Here is a 20256-nt window from a genome sequence, read left to right on the forward strand (position 1 = left end):
CGCAGCGCGTTTCTCACACCTGAAAGTCCGGACCGAGGTTCGTGTTTCCGTTAAACATTCGATCCGGTCAGTTTTGGTTTCGAGATGAATTTTTTTTTTTTTTTTGGCGGAAGCGCGACGGGACCTCGCGCGACCCCTCCGATTTAAATGTTGAAAAATAAATCGTAACTTTCGTTTCGTCATTTTACGTTAACGTTTGATTCCTTCGTCCAAATTACTGTCAAGATACTTCGTCTCGTCCCTCGATGCGCCACCGCGACGCCTTTCGGTTCTTTTTTTCTGTTTCCAGTGTTTAAAAGCCGGCTTCAACTTCCTGTAAAAAAAATCTGAAACATCCTCAAAGTGTTTTTTTTTTTTTTTCTTTCTACACCTGAACGGTTGTTCAGTTCGATCCGGGCCGAGAACGGAAGCACCTTTCAACACCAAACGGACAAATCGGACCAAACAAAGTCGGTGTGAAACGGCCTTTAATGGGTTTAGAGAACCAGATTAGGAACATTTGTCTTCTTTTTTTTTTCTTTTTTTTAAACTAGCATCTATTTCTGATGCCGACTTCGTATGTTTGTTAACGATAATTTTTCCATTTCAGAACAGTCGCGCTCGGACGGTTCATCCTCGTCACCGGGAAGAAAACCGATATCAGACAATTCGGAGAAACTCCAGATTAAATTCAGGGAGAATATCCTTAAAACTTTGTTTTAAATAACTTCTTTTTTTTTCTTTCTTTTCTCTTATAAACGATGACGCGGCTGTAAACGTCGTCTGGCGTCCGGCATGAAAGTCACGAGTTTGCTATTTTTGACCTCATTGCGAACACACGACAGGAATAATTGTCAAATGTAATTATTAAGAAAAGCAGACTGGATGATTTGAAATATTCATCTTCATATCCCCGTTGAGGAGGAAGCGTCGGGGGATCGGAGGACTCGTGGCTTCAAATCTAAAGTGATTTATAATCGATACGGATTCATTGTTTGTTAATTAACTGTGTGGAAGTGTTTGTTTGTTCTACGCGAACAAAATATGAAACATGCGACAACAAGTTGTCGAAATGATAAAAAAATGCATATGGCCTGCGTCTTATGCGATTAAAACTAAACATTAACGTTGCTTTTTGGATGATTACATTTCTCCACTGAAACAGACGAATAAAGTCTTCAACGCTTTGGAGTAACATTGCAAAAAAAAAAGATTCCAAATAGATCTTAAATGAGTTAAATTCACTGTTAAAAATCCTCTAAAACCTCCAGCAAAGTTGTATTTTTTTGTTTTTTTTGTTTTTGCAGATAATTTTTGTTCCAGTTGACGTGATTCACAAAACAACCATCATCATTTATATGTTGAAGATGTTTTAACTCCACATGCTTTTCACCAGTGAAAGCGTCCAGCCGGTCGGGTTCCTGCAGCGCTGCCTCTTCGAACTCTTTGAACTCTTTGAACTCTTCGAAGTCTTCGAACCTCTTCGGAACTCTTCGAACTCTTCAAACCTCTTCGAACTCTTCAAACCTCTTTGAACTCTTCGAACCTCTTCGAACTCTTCAAACCTCTTTGAACTCTTCGAACCTCTTTGAACTCTTCAAACCTCTTTGAACTCTTCGAACCTCTTTGAACTCTTCGGAACTCTTCGAACTCTTCGAACTCTTTGAACTCTTCGAACCTCTTTGAACTCTTCGAACTCTTCGAACCTCTTTGAACTCTTCGAACTCTTTGAACCTCTTTGAACTCTTCGGAACTCTTCGAACTCTTCGAACTCTTTGAACTCTTCGAACTCTTCGGAACTCTTCGAACCTCTTTGAACTCTTTGAACTCTTTGAACTCTTCGAACCTCTTTGAACTCTTTGAACTCTTCGAACCTCTTCGAACTCTTCGAACCTCTTCAAACCTCCATTTCGGGCGGACGACGCGTCCGGAATTGTGCGGCTCGCCGGGATGATGCCGGTGTAATTTTCCATCACTTTCATCCCCCATTAGCTTTTTGCCACGGTGGCGAGCGTCCGGAGGTCGCCGGGCCACACCGAGCCCAACGAATCTCTTCGGAAGAAAGAACGAGAGCTGCCTTCGACGAATGGAGTCAAAGTAACGTGCTCTGTGGGGTTTTCTTTCCTCCTAAAAATGACTTTTAATGCTGCAATCATCAGCGTTTCACCCTCACGTGAGGAGATGATGGCGTTCGACGTCTTTATCGCGGAAGTCCGGATTGAACTTTATTTACTCAAAGAGCGGTTTTTTTTTTTGCTTGAGTAAATAAAGAAAACAAAACAAAACAAAAAAAAGGAGGTTTTCGAAGATTTGGATTTTCGTGGGAACTTTTGCGAAACGTATTTCCTGAGCTGTGATTGTCCAGTTAAAGCCCGTCGGGTCTGCGGTGCCCACCGGACTGAAGGAAGAGAAATACGTACGTCTTTTTTTTTTGGTGGTTTAACTTGGTGACAAACTGCGACGGATCCGTGAAGGTTAGCACGGATGCCGCAAGTTGTAAAGACTCCAGAAAGATTTGTATTTGAAGGGGAAACTGTTGTACGTTCAAATCTGAGCTCAGCGATGTATTATCGAAGTGTTTGTTGGCGTTTGACGACCGATCGGCTCGACGGCATTTTATTCTTATGAAAAAAGAAATTCATGTATTCATGTTTTTTTTTTTTTTATAATTGTTGATCGTACACGTCGTGCAAAAGGCCAAGTTCTTGTACGATAAATATGGAACACTTGAATTATTCCCGATTACGTACAAAGTCAATGCAAAGTTTCGAACTCTCGCCGGGCCGCGTACAAAGGACGCAAATTTGTTGAAAAGAGTTGAAAATATGCAATTTTTAAAGTAAATTTTTGAGTAAATTCTGAACGCAACGTAAGACATACGCACAAAACGCCACGTGTTGTTGTTGTTGTTGTGGTAATGTGACGACGCAGGTGGGAAAAGATCATGTGACAAAATACGAAGGGATGATTGGAGGGAACCGACGCGGGACTTTCACCTGGGAGAGCGATATTTTAGTCCGGGATGAAACGCCAGTCAACGCGGATTTCTTTTAAGTAATCCAAAAATGCGACCTTTTTGCGCCCGTCTCCGACCGAACGGCGATCATGTGACCCTCCAACTGCGATCTTTTTCCTTAACCACGACCACGTCGCTTTTGGGGCATTAACACCTTTTGCCTTCGCGTACAAGACGGCGCGAGTGGCTTTCGATAAAAATGTCTGCGTTTGACGGCCTGGAAACATTACGTGGAGGAGAAGAAGCAACACGGAGGTTTAAACCGGAGAAGTTCTGCAGGTTGTTTTTTTTCTGGTTGTTATCTGCCTCTATCTCTGTAACCACGACTACAACTTCAGTTGAACCGGACAGCGCTGAGCCGAGGGGGGCGGCGGCGGCGGCGGGGGGAGGAGGGGGAGTCGAACTCGACTCTGCGCCTCGCAGCGCCCCTAAGTGGGGTTGACATGTCGTGTACGCTGGTGTGATAGTTTAACATTCCAGCTGTCTGCTCTGGTTGCGGCCGGCCACCTCACGCTTTTCCTGCCCGCCGGCCTCTCCGCGATCCGCTCGGCTGTCTGCTTGCCAGCCTTCGACCCCCACCGCCCCCCCCCCCTCCTATTTATGGGAAGTCAGCATAAAGTCAAAAAATCAAAATCAAAAGCATCGTTTTAAATATATGTACACTGCAGCAGCAGCCTGTCAAACTGCTGAATTTAAATTGAAATCTGACGATAGTAAAATACGGTACTTTAAATATGGATAATCTGAAATAAAAATGTGAACGGAACTTTTAAGTCTTTCGACACATCTGTACAGAAAAATAATAGTTGCAGAAACAGTTCAAGACCGTGCTTTGAGCACATTTACTGCCGGCCTGGACCTGGCGTGAAATAGTTTATAACTGCGCGTCATTGATGGCTAAATATATTTAAATGATTGCCGTTAACCGAAGAGCTGATTTTGAAATGTCTGCAGGCGTGGTGCGTTCAGGTGCTGTCGCGAAGCTCTGACGTTTTTAAAGGGGCCTTGTGGAGTTTTATTGTCAAAAAAATAAATTAAAAAAATCTTACAATGTTTTGAACACTTCAAATTTGTGTCCGTATTTCCTGCCAGACATTTTTCTTCTTCTTCTTCTTCTTCTTCTTCTTCTTCTTCTTCTTCTTCTTCTTCGTTGCTCCATGTAGCTACATCACTGCTCGTCTTTGCGCTCCACGTTCGCGAACTTCAATCGGCGGAGTCGTGCCGAACTAACGGGCAGGAATGTGAACCGCAAAACGTGCACGGTTTGCGTCGTAAACGCGGAACCGCTGTCGTCATGGCAACAGTAAACTCAGGTAAAAAAAAAGAAAACAACTCTTTAGTGCCTCTAGTGGTCGTAAACTCCACAGGGTGCCTTTAAGAGTCGGCTGCTGAGATTTCGTATGCGCTCAAAAGACGAAGGAAATTGTTAACCCGTTGACGGATTGGCAGTACTGAAGTCATTTTCTTATCACACGATGGTACGCGGACGCTTAAATACGTCTCATTCAAATCTGCAAATAATTAGCTGAGAGTAGGACGCGATAGGACGTCCAAGAGGAAGCTCGCAAGTTTCAAACTGCAAATACTGAATTTTCAGCTGCATTTAAAAAAAAAATTTGCATAAATTAGTGTAACGAAAATAAAACTGCAGCCTCAAACGAGGAAAACATGAATTCTATCTTAGGGTGTGTAGCGGAAAATAACCAGCCAATAACAGTGCATTAATGTACAAGTGATTTTCTAGTAAACATGCAAATCATACCGGAATAAGTCCTTTAAAACCTCATAATACGCTTCATGAAATGAAAGATTTGCCGTGGTGATGTTTCGACTTTTAAGAAGATTATTATTGCCCAAAATACAAAACAAATGTGTCACAAAAGTCAGGGGAGAGGATGATAAACTTGCCCTTTCTCTGCTTTTTTTTCTGCTTTTTTTTTATAAAATTACATCGTCTGGCTGACCACTCGATTCGGAAAATATATCTTTTGGTCGTCTTCCGCCAGACGAACGCACAACAGCGCCAGTTGTTCAAAAAAGAGCCTGCGGCTTTTGTATTCGTCCTAATGGCGGACCAAAGTACTGTACTCTGCAACATATGGGTCAGAAAGGGAGAGAGAAGTGGCCGAAAGGGGAAAAAGCAGATGATTCATAGAGCCGGCTCGTACCGTAAAGGGGGGTTTGCTTTTTCCAAGAGATAACTGGAGGGAGACCGAAAAGTTCAGACTTTGATTTCACAGGAAAGACGCCCCCAAAAAACCCAAAAGAAACCAGTAAACTCCCAGTAAACTCCCAGTAAACTCCCAGTTGCCTGTTTGGGTCCAGGAGGGTTGAACGAGCTCATTATCTGCTGTCTCTCAACCACATCCCCAAAATTACTGTACAAAAAAACTCCCAAACCTGCAGCTCGGGAGTTGTGAGCCCAAGCCCTCTCTTCGAAAGATTTCCAGTTTTTCACACCCCTCGTCATCTATATGCTAAACAGCTGTAGGGGGAAACACTGTTTTCACACACACACACACACACACACATATATATATATATATATATATATATACATATATATACATACACATATATATGTACATATACGTATATGTACACATACATATATATACATGGCACCTTCAACATTTTTGTTGTTGTCTTTCTTGCTCGTGATCCGTCCCTCAATCACCGGATTGTTTAAAGACGTTAATTTACAGTTTCCGGAATTGGCACTTGACAAATAACTAAATAAATAAATATCTAGAACACCTTCGGGTAGCTCTTAGGACGCCCCCCCCCCCCCCTCTTCGGTCTAAAAGGAAAACGTCCTCTCCCCCCTCCCCCTCTTCGGTCTCGGGGCGTCTGCTTTTTCCTTTGAGTTTCGAGAGAAATCCAACAGCGGCGCGTTTTTCCCGGAAGGACGGCGTGTTTTTTTTAGTGTTTTGTTTTCCAGGTGTTGCTTCCAGCGTGTGCGCAGGTAAAGTCAAAGTGTGTTTTGCGGCGTGGAGATACCGGGTTGTTGTTGTTGTTGTTTTTTAGTCCAGCGAGAGCAGCGGCTGCATGTTGTCCTCCTCGCTCTTGACTTTGTCCGGTCGCTTCAGGACTCCCGGTTCCACCACCGACTGAGACCTGGAAGAGGCACAAAAAAAACGCAAGCTCGGCGTCAGCGTCTTCGAGGAAAGGCCTTTTTTTTTTTTTTTTTTTCCCCAACCGGTTCTGTAACGGGCTGCCGGAGCGATTCGCCGTCGTTAAAGTCGTCCCAGAAGCAGGTCATTTTGTTAATTATTTACATTTCATATTTATTGCTTTTACTGAAACATGCTGTACTTCAATGAGAATTTTGTTTTTATACTTCATTAAAAAAACAAAATAGAAAACCTGGCAGGAATGAGCCTCCATTCATTCAATGGAAAACTGCGTTGATGCTCGCAGGTTTTAACTGATCTTGTTTTTAAGATCACACAAAACTACTTTTTTTTTTAATCATTGTCATGAAATGCAAAAACGTTTTACTTAACTCACCGTGTATTTTAAAATGTCCATAAATCAATCAGCTCCGTCTTTAATCTGTCAGTATTTTTGCTCTATTTTATAATCTCAGACTTATTTTACTTTTGAACCTTTTTTACTTTTTCACCTCTTTCTATCGTTCTGCTTCTTTTTTTTTTCCCCCAGTTGGACCAACGAGGATCGCACACGGGTCATTACTTGCTGTTGTTTTCTGCAAAATGAAGAAACGATTGAAGTGTTTGATAAATCAGTTCACGAGAAGAACACGGTGGGATTCAATTTACACGTCAGCTCCGTTACCGTCGAGCCTGTTTACCGTAATTATGCAAAGTTTTCACAGCTTGACGCTCTGTTGAATGCCCATTAGGACGTTTAAATAAGGGGGATTACTGCGAGTGTTTTGATCCGTGCGGCCAACTGGAACCTCATTTTTCACATTTCTATCTATAGACGCTGCGATTGGCTTGCAAAATAAAATCTAGATTCACCAGAACGTTTGTGATTTAAAATCTCTGCTCAGCTGTGAATATTTTGGTCGGATGAGTTGTAAAAAAAACAAAAAAACAACACCTTTCCTAAAGAAAGCTATCAGAGATCGACAATTATTTTTTTTTTTTTTATAAAGCTTCAAAAACAGAACGAACAGCGAAGGAAACAGCGGCGGAGGCGGTAACGAGCGACGGGCTGACCTCTTCATGGTTTTCGGGGACAGGTTCTTCTCCAGGTCTCTCTCCAGGTCTTGTACCGACAGGGTGTAGGACTCCGGACAGTAGTCGGTCTCCTCGTCGTAGGCGTGGTCCAGCAGCGCCCGAGCCCACGTGCCCATGTCGTACGGCGGCATCATCCCGCCGAGCTCCGACGGCAGGATCTCCGGGTGGATGAGCTGGTGGAGGCTGTTCAGGTTGTTACCGTGCATGAAGATCTGCGGGTGGAAAACGATACGTAGAGTGAGGCAGATTTTATACGCGTACATTTTTGTCCAACTGTTTCAGTTGCAAACATGAATAATGAAGATAATACGGCCCGCCGATGAAAGCTCTTATTTGCAGTGTTGAATTGAACGAGCTGGATGTTGCTGGCGGCATTCACGGAAAAATCCCAAGTACAACAACGTTAGCGACGTTTTTGTTTTTTTCCCAGCAGCCACCAGTCAGACAGAGCGGGTGGGCGGAGCTAAGGCGACGGGCTCGTTTTTCCGAATGCCAACCGAGCGGCAACCGACAGGCGCCTCGAGTTCGGGCGTCTCGGGCGTCGTCCTTCTCGCTATGTCAAATATTCTGCGTACACGTGAAGCGCAAATACTTTGTCCGATAAAGTTCGGTTGGCCTCCACGAATATTCACGGCACGGAGATCTTTCCTTCCTCGTTTTGTGACGAGCCACAAATCTCTGGGCTTACCCTCTTCCTGGTCTTGTCTTTGAGGAAGGGTCGAATGACGGTGTAGAGAGCGTGGATGTACCAGGGCTGGTTCACGAAGTGGATCCCTCCAAATCTGGCGGGAAAACTGTCCTGATGGAAACAGAAACCAAACAAAACACATGAACATGGGGTGCAAGATTTCTTTTATCTTTTATTTTTTAATTTGTGAAGGTGAACGGTACATTTATATCGGTGGTTGTTTGCTTCATGGTGATCGCAACTGCAGGTTGTATTTTACGTTAGGAATTAAAAACCAGAGTATCGTCAGCATAGCATGTAAAACCAACTTTAAAAATGCTGCCTAAATAAAGCCTGGACAAAACGGCTAAATGGAGGACTGAACTGGACATGGTCAGTCTTGAAGGATTTCACACATCAGCAGAGGAATTTCAAAATAAAAGCTCACAGTATAACTCTATATAATTCATGAATATAACAAAATTACTGATGCCAGTACTAAGTTGTTTCTTATTGTTTATACTACAAATAATGTTCTTGCCATTTTTACTATTTTGACTTTATGTACCTCTAAAATTATGTTCTTCTCTTTTAATGTGAATGATTTCCTTTTGAAACCAAATTCTGGGACAGAATATCAGACAAAAGGAAGGTATCAAGTGTAAACCAACTGATAAATATTTGTTATGAGACATTTCAGACTTTATATGTCTGGCAGAAAGATGGAGTTTAACAGTTTAAAATACTTTTTTTTAACGCTGTTTTGCCTGATTTTTTTAACATGAAAAACATACGGTGACTAAAAGAAAACATCCAAACCACTGCATAATACAATACGATGTATTTAACAGACCACAGGAGACATTGCAAAAGGTAGCTCAAGGTTGTAAATACCAGCTGTAAATTCATTATTTATTAATAACCGAAAATGCCTTCGAGAAGTGGAACTAATAAAAAATAAATCGGTGATAAATAAAGTCTGTGTTTTCTCAGAAATAACAGAGTCTCGGCCAAAAGGATTTTTTTTTTTTTTTTTTTTTAATCTCAGCAGCCTGTTAGTTCCAGCAAATGAAAAATTACCTCTGTTAGTTTTCCTGTCCCTTTTCATTAGATTAGTTTTGTAAATAGGCTCTAATCTCATAGTCAATAGGAAATGGTCGGGTCTATTTTGGAGTCACCGAGGCACAACGCCGGAGGGAAATGAGCCCTTGTTCATACAGGTTAGCTTGTGGACTCTGAGCCCGACACAGAGTTTCCTAGAACGCTGGACACAATTATTATAATTACACTCCGCTGCGTATGAGTCATAATTTGGCCGTGGTCCGGCAGTATGGTGAGATTATATTCTGACATAACAGAGCTGTCTGATGAAAATGGCCCGGGGTAGACTTTTTCATCAAAAAAAAAAATAGTTTGGCAGCATGTGTGGAGAGACAGCGACGGTCTCTGAGGTCAGTCCAGGTTCGTAAATCAGGATTTGGCCGATACCGATCACCAAAGCCGCCGCCAGTGTTTTTTTTGCGCCGATGAGTGTTCAAAGCTCGGGCCCGGAGCAAGATACGGCATCCGGACATCATTTACATAAACATCGGTGTGTTAATTCAGCTTCCCAATTCATTTTGGTGATCCTCTGACCTTTCGGCCAGCACGACAATCGGACCAAAATCGACCTCTGACCAGCTGTACGTGACGAGGTTTGGTGTAATGTGATGGCCGTGTTAAATATTCGTTGTTGGCAAAAAGGAAATCCCCCCCTGGATCTTTCTACAGCGCCACAATCGGGCTGAAATATCCACACATACATAAGAAAAAAAAATGACATTGTCCACACAAGATTGTTGCTCCATAACTAATTTTTTTTAAACATTTAGATTAAAAAAAAAAAAATAATAAAAAAAATAATAATAATCCTTGCTATTGTTATTTTGACTAAATTTCATTAAGAGATACAATCCAATGTATTTGTTTCAGACTTTGGGAAACTTCTTCCGCTAGTTTAATCAAAATCACCAAATTTTAAAAGTGAAAACCAACTTTTACTTGTATTTTAGGTCCAACATTATGGAGACTTTTAGTAAACAATAGAAGAAAAAAAATAAAAAAGGAAATTGTTCAATCGATTGTTTCAGAAACAAATTGAAATTTAAAAAAAAACAAATCAAATTTTCCCTCATTTGATTTCAACCTCATCTTCTCTAAAGGTTCTGGACCGCGCTGATGGGTGTCGGGTCCCCCGATCCGTCCTCTGCTGCTACAATCAGCCCGCATATAGATGATATCTTATTGATTGTTTTTTTTTCCACATTTGTGTCCCAAAAAAACCCCAAATCATTATGTTATAGAAAGCAGCTAATTTAGAAAGATTTACATTTTCTGTCTCTTCACACCGGGATTGAAATTGAAACTGCGCATGAACACACGGGATCTTGTTGTGGCAGGGCCTTCGAAGATGTCAGTACTCGTAATACCCCTCTCCCCCCCCTCCCAAAAAGAAACCCAACTGTATTTTGGTCAAGCGGGTGATCCGACAGCCATCGGATCCCTCCGGGTTGCTCTGACTCTGAACCTTTGGCCTGCCCGGTGCTCTGACAGACATTTCCACTTTGATGAAGGGACCTGCTGCATTATACATGAAACACTGAAAATGGAATCTGAGTTGTGAGGCCTCTGATGCACCGGGGGGACCAGATGAGGAGGAGGAAGACGAGGAGGAAGAGGAGGAGGAAGAGGAGGAGGAGGAGAAACAGGATCTAAAGGATTGATATGCGTTTCGCCCAAGTGATGTCCGAAGTAGAAGAAAACCGAGCGTGAGGAGTTCAAACGCAGGTGAAGGACGCCGTGGTGAGAATAATAGAAGGTAAAGGAGATCCAAGAGGGAACGGAAGATGTAAGAGGAGCTGGGAAAGTATAAAAGGCTCCTACTTTTACATTATTTTTCTTTGTTCTATTTTCATTTCATATATATATATATATATATATATATGTCCCTCTCAAATATATATATTCAAGCAAGCTGTATATAAAGTCGATTCTGTATGAGGGCGGATGGAAAAGAGACTGCTCCTGTTGCGCGTGAACAGTGCGCAGCATCGTGACGCGCACGGAGAACCTTCGTGAGTACGTTTTCCAAGTTTTGACTTTCAAGACGATAAAAAGCGTGATGATTTCTCGCCGAGAGAGTCGGTGGCGCTAAAGCTCCGCCCACAAAAAGGAAGACGAATTTGTGTTATTAAACAAATCATACATTTTCAGAATTTGCGTTATTAAACTGTAATTAGACTTGTACTATTATAATGGCGTAAAATAGACAGAAAAATACAATTAAACAATTAAAGTCTGGTCTTTTTTTTTTTTTTATAAACTACAGATGAAAAAGGTTTTCCCTGATTCACACGAAGAAAGATAATCAACACTTTTAATAGATGCACCATATTTTCCCCCTCCAGCAAAGAGTAACTCGAAAGGCTTAAATCTTTGTGCAGTAAACACGGAAAACAAACAGTATTTTCTCATTAATATTTTCAGTGTTAGTCTTTAGTTGAGATGCTGAAGCTTATTTTTACATCCTCTTCCAATCAACTGAGCGGACAAATCTCCCTGCAGGACAGTAAAACGATGTCTACTGTATCACGATATGCAGATTATGACTTGTCTTTCCTGGAAAAACTGTAAAGCCTGCTTATGTCCCCCCCCTTTTTTTTTTTTTTTAAATAATGTTTTGGGAAATAAACCAAAACCTTTTGCCAGAAAGAAGGAAATCAATTACATGCAGTGTTTCATGTAAAAAACTGAAAGAAATGAACATTTAAAAACATAGAAAAAGAGATAAAATGCTAAGTTAAACACAAAAAGAGTTCAAATAGTCAAAATAGGAAACCAGAGAGAAAACGAACCAAACAGAAAACCCTTTTTAGTTTATCAGACGGTGTTTTTAATGCTTGTTTTTTTTCTTCCAGTTTTAACTAATAAAACAGCTCAAAATATTTGACACACTCAAACTGTCGATTTCCAGAAAGCAGCCGGTCAGAAACCGCTGCGGCATCGTTTTGGATGTTTGGGCTGCGAGGAGGCGGATCTCGATCGGAAACAAATGTGGGGATGTATTTTTGGCTTCGCGCTCCAGGTCACCGCCGGGCGTTGTTCAGTCACGGCGAAAAGGTCGAAGAGAATTGACGGTGACAGAAGGTGGAGACGTGTCCGTTTTTTTTTAGGAAAACAATCAGATTGATGAACGAGCTACATTTCGATGTTTGCTTCATCTTTCTCTTCCTTCTCCTCTGAGGCTTCACCGAGGACGGTAAACACATTAGAAATGATTTTCTGTTTTCAAAGATGGATTCGCTGGGAAAAAAAAACAACAAAAAAAACCAGCACCCACCTCCTGCTTTGTGACTTTCAGCCGATTTCCCTGTAAATCTCACCTCAGGCCACAACCCGCAGAAGACGACGCAGAAGCTGCCAATCTCGTTGGTGATGGTCTTTTTGTCTTCTACGGTGATTATAGTAATGACTCGCAATTAATTGTCTCGTTTTTTTTTGTGTGTTTTTTTTACTCTGAAAGGGAATACCCCTGGAATTTTGTCTTGATATTTACATTTATTTCACTGAGTGTGAGCAAATTGGTAAAAACGGTTTGTTACAGATGGTTTGTTTTACAGATGGTTTGTTTTACAGATGGTTTGTTTTACAGATGGTTTGTTTTACAGATGCTGCATTCAGGCGGCAGACGAGAGCGTTCAGCTTTAATCGGTTACGCGTTCGTTGCAACAAATGTTGCGTTCGAATGCGGTCGTATTTACTACGCGCACGAGAAGAGTCCGTGCGAACGGCGCCCTCTTGTGGTATTCACGACGTCGGGACTTACATTTTCCGCGAGCCTCGAGTTCACGAGCTGTTTGCTGATGTTTACAGAAAAAGGTCAAAGGTCGTGGGAGTTCATTTTTCGTTTGGGTGTTGAGCTAATATGTTGTAATTTTAGCCACGTGGCGTTTGTCTTCATAACTTCGATAACAGCCTACGTTGATCTTGAAATGTTGATCTTCCCAACGGCCTCATCTCAAGGCTTCGGGAATTCTTTTTAGCTGCGACTTCTTGAACACCACAAGAGGGCGCCGTACCTACGGACTCTTCTCGATGTACGCGGTAAATACGGCCGCATTTGAATGCAGCAAAATTCTGCTGACGTGAATGAAAAACCACGTGCAATTTCTCGTGAGCAAAAAAACTCATGCGATGACATTTCAAGTCGGGACCGAAGGAACACGAAACTCGTACAGATAGAACACGTGTTCACATGTACGATACGTGTGAACACACGTATGATAACATGGAAAAAAATAGGCGGATATGTTTTTTTTTACATGGGCTTCTCACATCACACCATGAAAAGGTTCCAAAAATCACATTTCCAATGTGCAAAACTAAAAATCTTCACGTGTGTGAGTTTTTGAACGTGTGAGAAATTCACATTTTCTTTTCTTGTCAGCAGCAACATCTGGTAACACGTATTTTCTCTCTTTTCCAAACATTGTAATTCGGTGTGTGTTTGACTTCATTTTCTCTCGCAGCAAAAAAAAAAAAGCAAAAAAAAAAGCAATCTGTTACCTGCAGCTCAAAGCCGGCAACGTTTCCAGAGAAACACTTCAGAGATCTGCAGGACGACTGAAAGGATTTCTGCCTGTAAACTAAAGGTATTGTGTAACTGTCAGGTCGGGTGAATATTTAACGTCTGGAAGTGACGTAGCCCTCAGAAACGTTCAGGTGTGACGAGCGGCAGGTACGCTTTGACTTTACATACGAGGTCGTCTCGGGACAGCTTTCTGATTTCCCCACCTTCAATCTAAAAGCATCGCCTGCTTCCTTTTTTTTTACCCGTCGGATATAAACAGTCGAAGAGTAAATTGCTTTGAACGCAGTCGTGCTAAAAAGTCGGCGTTGATACGGGCCTCCGTCGTCGTAAAGCTCCATTATTGTTGGAGGACCGCTGAGAGCTCGGCAGTTCGGCTCTGATTGGATATAATTACGTTTGGATTGGGTCCCAGCAGGTTGGCAACTCCAACGTACCAAAACTGAATACAGACTTGATTGCGAAAGTCTCGCCGGGGTTACGAGCGGCAATCCGGCTCGTACTCCCACAGATACAGAGCCTTGGTTTTTATTTTTGTACGAAGCCCGTAAGCGACGTATGTTTCCGTTCGAGTGACGGAAAATGCCAAGCGGCGACAGGAGGAAGCGTTTCTGCTGCTTTTGCAGAGCCACAAAGGCCCAGGATGGATTTAGCACTCATGAGGTTTTTTTTTTTTTTTTTGGTGTTTTGACTGTGCTGGTTTTGGTTCACGCCTTCTGCCCGGCAACAAGCAGCTGGAAATAAAAATGTGACTTTTGCACCGCTGGATGTGCGAACAAGGAAGCGGTTGGTTAGCTGACGAGTTCACCACATCGACCCGAAACGAGACGACGTCGTCTGTCGGTGTTGCGTTTCACAGCTCGTTTCCGCTGCTAACGTAAAAAAAAACTGTTAGCGCAGATTTAATCATAGAAGTAAGGAAATTTGTAAGAGAATATATATAACACACATATATATATATATATATATGTTTTTTAAAAAAAAAAAATTTTAAAAGAAGAACGAGCTTGGGAGGAGCAAGATGTGAATCTGACTTGATCTCCGTGGAAACCGAGCCCCGCCCACCTAAAGCGGAAACCTGACTACACCACAGGCCTGTCAATCAAACAGACCGTGTCAACCTAACGTACTGTTTTTTTAGGCCTAATATTTATTTAATGAAGGATTATTTTCAAAAGGACCGCCAGAATACTAATAAGAAGAAGTGACTTTAGCTAACAACACCAAAATGATAATACTTCATGGAACAAGTTGAACGGGAGTCTGTGGAAGCGAGAGCCTTTTTTGGAGCCAACCCTTAGACGTATTTGTTATTCCCTGAATAATGGCACCATTTGGGATTCTACAAGTTTTAAGTCCTGGTGTCTGAATCGACCATAAAAATCCCGTATCGATCGGGCGCCACAAACCAGAAACATAAAGTGAATCTGGCAAAAGACTGGAGCTCAGATCTCAGTCACAGCAGCTCGTTAGAAGGACGCGAGTCAGCATCTGATGCCAAAAAGAACAGCAGTAAAATAAACAGCGCTGATTTACAGGCATTAAACCTGACGCCCCAAACAGCCATTGTACTGATTCACGTAACCGGATAAAACCAATTAGGCCGTAAACATATCGATTAAACACTGAAAATCCATCTCGGGTAAAAAACAAAAAACAAAACTGCAACAGCAGAACAGAATATGAAAAAGCAGAAGAACCAAAAACGTCCAACACAACAACACGAGGAAATGGAGACGGATCGAGGCTGCAAAACGTGTATTTTCTGGACGAACTGTAACATCAGGTCGTACAGAGAACCTGCGAGTCCAGGGCTGCTCATTTATTATTTAGTTGATCAAATAGGAGCTGTGACAGCAGCGCGAGACAGGATGGAGCCAGAAGACGGGAACCAGATCTACATCAAGCCTGGAGTTCGTTTTTTTAATTTTTAATTTTTTATCGCCCACGCAGACAGAAACGTATAACTGTCCGACTAAGATGGTGAAATCTGTGTATTTGACTGCTTCATTGGTGACGGCGATACGTGAGGTAATACTACTCAAAAATTTCACATTTCAGCTCCCAATACTCACTCTGATGGTCAAATCAACACATATACTGCACATACTGTAGATGAAACTTAATTAAAATAATCTTTTTATTCTTTCATGTTCAATTGAGGCGAATTGGATTCAAATTTTTGTTTTTTTGCAAATCTAAAATTCTGAAAAACTGCCTGAATCTGCTTTTTGGCCAATTTTGGTTAACTTAATGGTAAAATATTGGACTCCCAGAAGCATTAGGGTCCAATTGTGTTTTTTTTTTTTTTTTGCTCTTCTTTTGGTCTCCACCAATTTCTAACAAGTCTGAAAGTCAGGTGCAGCAGGAAAGAACAGATTAAACCAGTTTTAAAAATCACTTTGTAATGTTAAAATTTTAATGCTCACCTTTATGCCTAAATACAACCTGAGATCCTCTGGGAGATCGTTCCCGGCTGCTGTTCTTACTAACTTTAAAATGAAAGGTTTCATTTTACTTAGGACACTTTTCTGTTCGGGTCGCTCAGTTGTCGGAAAAAAAAAACCTACTGGAGGAGTTCAGGGAAGCAAATATCTTGTTTTAAGTGACTTCAAAACTCACTATTTTATTGTTTGTCTTATTGTCTTTTGTTGTGTTTCATTATTATATTTTATTAACTGTTGCTCATGTTTGTTGAAATGTTTTTAAATCACTCTGTAACCCTTTTAGTAGTATTGATGTTATTAACTGTTGCATACAGGCTTGTAAAATTCAGCAGAAATGCTGTAGGCTTAAAGAAGCTGCTGCAGATGATAAAAAAAACAACAAACAAAAAAACATTATGATATTCAATGAAACATTGTGAGTTTCAAAAAGCTAAAAGCAAACAAAAGAACATAGTCAGCCTTTCATTTCATTTTTGAAAGTGCCTTTTACGGAGCATTGTTTCGCCGCGTGACTGATTGTTGCACAAAAGACTTAAAAAAGAAAAAGAAAAACTGAAGTCTTTGAGGATAAAAAACAAAAACGAAGATGCTGGAGTCGATCGGCTGACGCTAAAAACCCCTGACGTGTGTCGTCCACCGCTCTCCGCCGCCGCGATCAGTCTTTCTACAACACATCAGGTTGATGAGCTTCCTCTCCATCCCGCTCTGCTTCTGTCACTTCCCATCCGCACGAGCGACGAGTAAACGTGTCCTCCGGTACAAAGGAGCGGGGAAAAGGGAGTTTCTGGGAAAGAAAAGGGCGACATCCATTCGAGTGCTGTTTTCTTTCTTGGTGTTTTTAAAGTGTAGCCCGGAGAGATGACATTGTGTAGCTGCTGGCCTCTCACTTTACAAAAGCCTCTTCTTTTCCTTTTTTTTTTTTTTTTTTGAACGGGAGAAACGTCCGAGTGGACTTTTAGAGGGGGAGTAAATCGAGTGTGAATCTTCCCGTGCCTAAAAAAATTGCCGTCTTTTTCGAATCCCATCTGTGGGTTACCAGCTAGCTCTGATAAAATAATCCGTTTAAACGCCACTTCTCCAAAGGACAAACGCAGCAGAACTTGCCTGAGCCTCGGACTGCATTTCACACTCGTATTTTCTCTGAAGCCTTTCAGCCGATCTGTTTTCTCAACAGTCCTCTTCTCCGGCTGTTGCTGCACATCCAGTAAATACGTTTTCATAGCCGGCTCGAACCCTTTTAGCCAATCACACCTGTTCGCTGCTTTCTGTAGTGATGCTCAAATCATTTGCACCATTTATTATTTAAGTTTGACTTTTTAAAATTCTACTATCTCCCAAAATGTATTAGAAATTCTATTTTTGGCAAGGCAACAAGTATGAATATATAAAAAACGAGATAAATAATCATAAAAACACAGGCAGGATAATTATACAGTATAACTGTATTTTATTAATTCTATTTTGCTGGTTAACTAATTTCCTGTGAAACTCAGTCTGACTTCTGAGGTCTAAACTACAAAGGTGCACACGTACAGTAAAAGTAGAAGGTCTGAAATTCACTGGCAGGAATCGGGAGGATGAAAACATAATAAAATACGATTTCTTTGATCCTTTTAAAGTCTGAACTGGTTCCCATTCAGAACACATTCTGGATTCACGACCACAATTAATTCCCTCATATTTTCTGAGATGTGTTTGTATCACAGCCTTCACGTTTTCTCATAAAACATCACAAAAGAGAACATTTGAGCACGCGTGATGAGATTTATGGCAAACTATCCAGCAGTAGTTAAAAAGCAGTGAAAAATGATCAGTTTGACGTTGACATTGGCTTCATCTTTTTTTCTTTTGGGCTGCAGAGGAGCAACGAGCACCAAAGGTTTCATTCAACGCCTTCCTCGGTGTGAACGCTCCGTGATCGACAATCCAATTGTTTTGCGCTTAATTACAGCTAATCAAATCAGAGCACAAAGAGCAGATTATATTAAAAAAGAGTGTTAGCAGCACATAGGCATCATTTGTTCCAAAATATTAAGTTATATAAGCGCATTAAAAACAGGTAATTAAGATGCGATGTTGTGGGTAACTGGAATTCTCTTCCTGTTTAAGTAAGCGGGTTTGACATTTGTAAAGAGAACGTAAAACACTTGAAATAATTTTTTTTTTTATCTCAGGTATTAAAACTGCAGTTTCCTTCCTGGCAGAAATTCACACGGCGAGAGAAGGTCACACCAATTAAACCGCAGCCTCTGCAGGATATTAAAACGCTGCCAGCTCCACTCAGCAGCGCCGAGACGGAACGGAAGGAGAGAAATGAAGTTTTACCCCAAAAACTGAGGGAACACAGATGTAAATACGGTATGTTTTTCATTCGGCTTTCTGTGGAGTGGTTTTCTGCTGCCTGATCAGGCACAACCCGGTATCGCGGCGAAACGTGAAATAGACACGCCGGTCCACTCCAGCCAAAACGTGACATAGCCACGCTTTGCCGCTGTCTAGGCGCCAAAGTTACACGTTTTCACTGCAGTGGATGAAAATGAAACGTACTGCGTGCTTTGAGCCGTGTGATTTAAAGGAAAGTTCCACTTTTAACAAAAAAAGAACCCAAACGCGTACTGTGTATGAAATAAGCAAATTGTTCAGTGTTAGGAAAAAGAACATGGTTGAGGTTTGGAAACACACAAAAAAAAAAAAAAAAAAGGAGAAAGTTGTCATCTCCTGGATTCGTGGCGTGCGTGTAACTTCCACGCCCCGGACAGAGCGTAGCTATCTCACGTTTTGCTGGAGTGGACAGGCGTGTCTATTTCACGCTTTTGCCGTGACACTGGGTTTGGATCGGGTCGTGGTGGGGAACACGACGGTTCAAACGTCTCGAGTGAGTCAACGTATGTTTAGCGGTAATCAAGGAGGCTGAAATTGCTATTAGAAAAAAAAAATTCTGTGTATCGACTCCATTGATTTTTCAAGGCAAGTCTACGGCACTGTGAAATATTTGTGCGGCTACCAGCAGCTCTAAATTGAACACATTTGTTTACTGCGTACAAAACCAGAAATCTAAAAACAACAACAACTTCTGTCCTCGGACGGGCGCCCTGTCAGACTTCTGAAGCTCGTCGAACTATTCCTTTAACTCGGTCGACGTTAATGCTTAAAAGGGATCGATATTTATTGGTATGAGAGATTTTGCAGACAGAAGTAAAAAATAAATAAATAAATAAATAAAAAAAGATCTTGAAGTGTACGAACAAAGGAGCAGTGCTGCTGCTGCTGCTGCTGTTGTTGATTTTGATTTTGTTGTCTGGCTGCACACTCAAATGTGATCTGGAATATTGGCAGAGAAATTCCGCTATTGGCAGCTTCTCTTCGAATGAACTTCAAACGCTCCCATCAGTGAGCTGCTTTTTTTATTTTATTGAAGTGACGGGAGCGCTCGGTCGGAGAGCCGCCGTCGTCTTCCATCTGCAGTTAAGAGATAACGGGCGGCGACGGCAGTTCGAATCAAAACGGCAACTGTTCGCGAAGACAAAACCTGCTCAACAGCTTCTTTGTTCTCCACAAAAAAAACAAAAGGCTCAATTTTCCTGTTTACAGACAGAAGCGACAGATTATTGACATTCAGAAGTATGTTTCAGGAGCGTTTCTGACGTTATCTGCTGGTTAACTGTCCATCAAGCGTACGCTTACAAACAAAAAACTGAATCTGAATCAATGTTTCAGGAAAAAAAAAAAAAAAAAAAAAAGCTAAATTACAGGATGCTTGGAAACCTTTTATCATTTAATATACGTGATGATGATGATGATGATGATGATGAAAAAAAGGAGGAGGGTTATAATTCAGCAGAGGGAAATCTATCTTCAGAAAGCCTTTCTTTTATTCCTGAAGTGATATTTAACTGCGAAGAATAAACAACAAACGGTTTCTTCTCCCCTCCGAGCTGAGAAGCAGTCGGTCAATATTCATCTCCACCATCTTTCCTCAGGAGTCCCGGTTATTCTGGAGGGGTGTGTGTTACATAACCAATGCTAATGCAGAGTGAATCCACAGAGGGTTGGGCTAACTGGAACTGGACTCTACTGTATATGTTAATGTGGTCTAAATATCTGCAGGATGTCCGGGCGCTGGAAAGGGGACAAATGTACGCCTGCCGAGAGGCGTATAAATAATAAATGAGCGAATAAATGTATTTAGAAGTGGTCACTGTTTTACATTTTGCCCAAAGAAAATCTCAGCATGGACGAACCCATATATAAATAACGTCAACAATAACAACAATGAACTCATTTTGCAACATTGACAGCACCATAATGATTTG

The 20256-nt window shown here is 41.5% G+C and overlaps 1 protein-coding gene across 1 annotated transcript in view; it reads right to left on the reverse strand.

The window, feature by feature from the left end:
• Positions 1 to 1119: 1119 nt before the first annotated feature.
• Positions 1120 to 20256, reverse strand: part of clvs2 (clavesin 2) — a 30548-nt gene continuing 11411 nt past the window's right edge. Inside the window, exons 3-5 of the mRNA XM_069172401.1 lie at positions 7892 to 8002; positions 7183 to 7415; positions 1120 to 6112 (exon numbers count right to left, since the gene is read on the reverse strand). Coding sequence (XP_069028502.1) covers positions 6019 to 6112; positions 7183 to 7415; positions 7892 to 8002 — 438 coding nt within the window. The 3' untranslated portion in view covers positions 1120 to 6018. The remainder of the gene's footprint in view (positions 6113 to 7182; positions 7416 to 7891; positions 8003 to 20256) is intronic.

This window comes from Embiotoca jacksoni, unplaced genomic scaffold, assembly GCF_022577435.1.
Source record: "Embiotoca jacksoni isolate LCO1_2020_lvr unplaced genomic scaffold, fEmbJac1.0.p SCAF_52, whole genome shotgun sequence".
Classification (NCBI taxonomy): Eukaryota; Metazoa; Chordata; class Actinopteri; family Embiotocidae; genus Embiotoca; species Embiotoca jacksoni.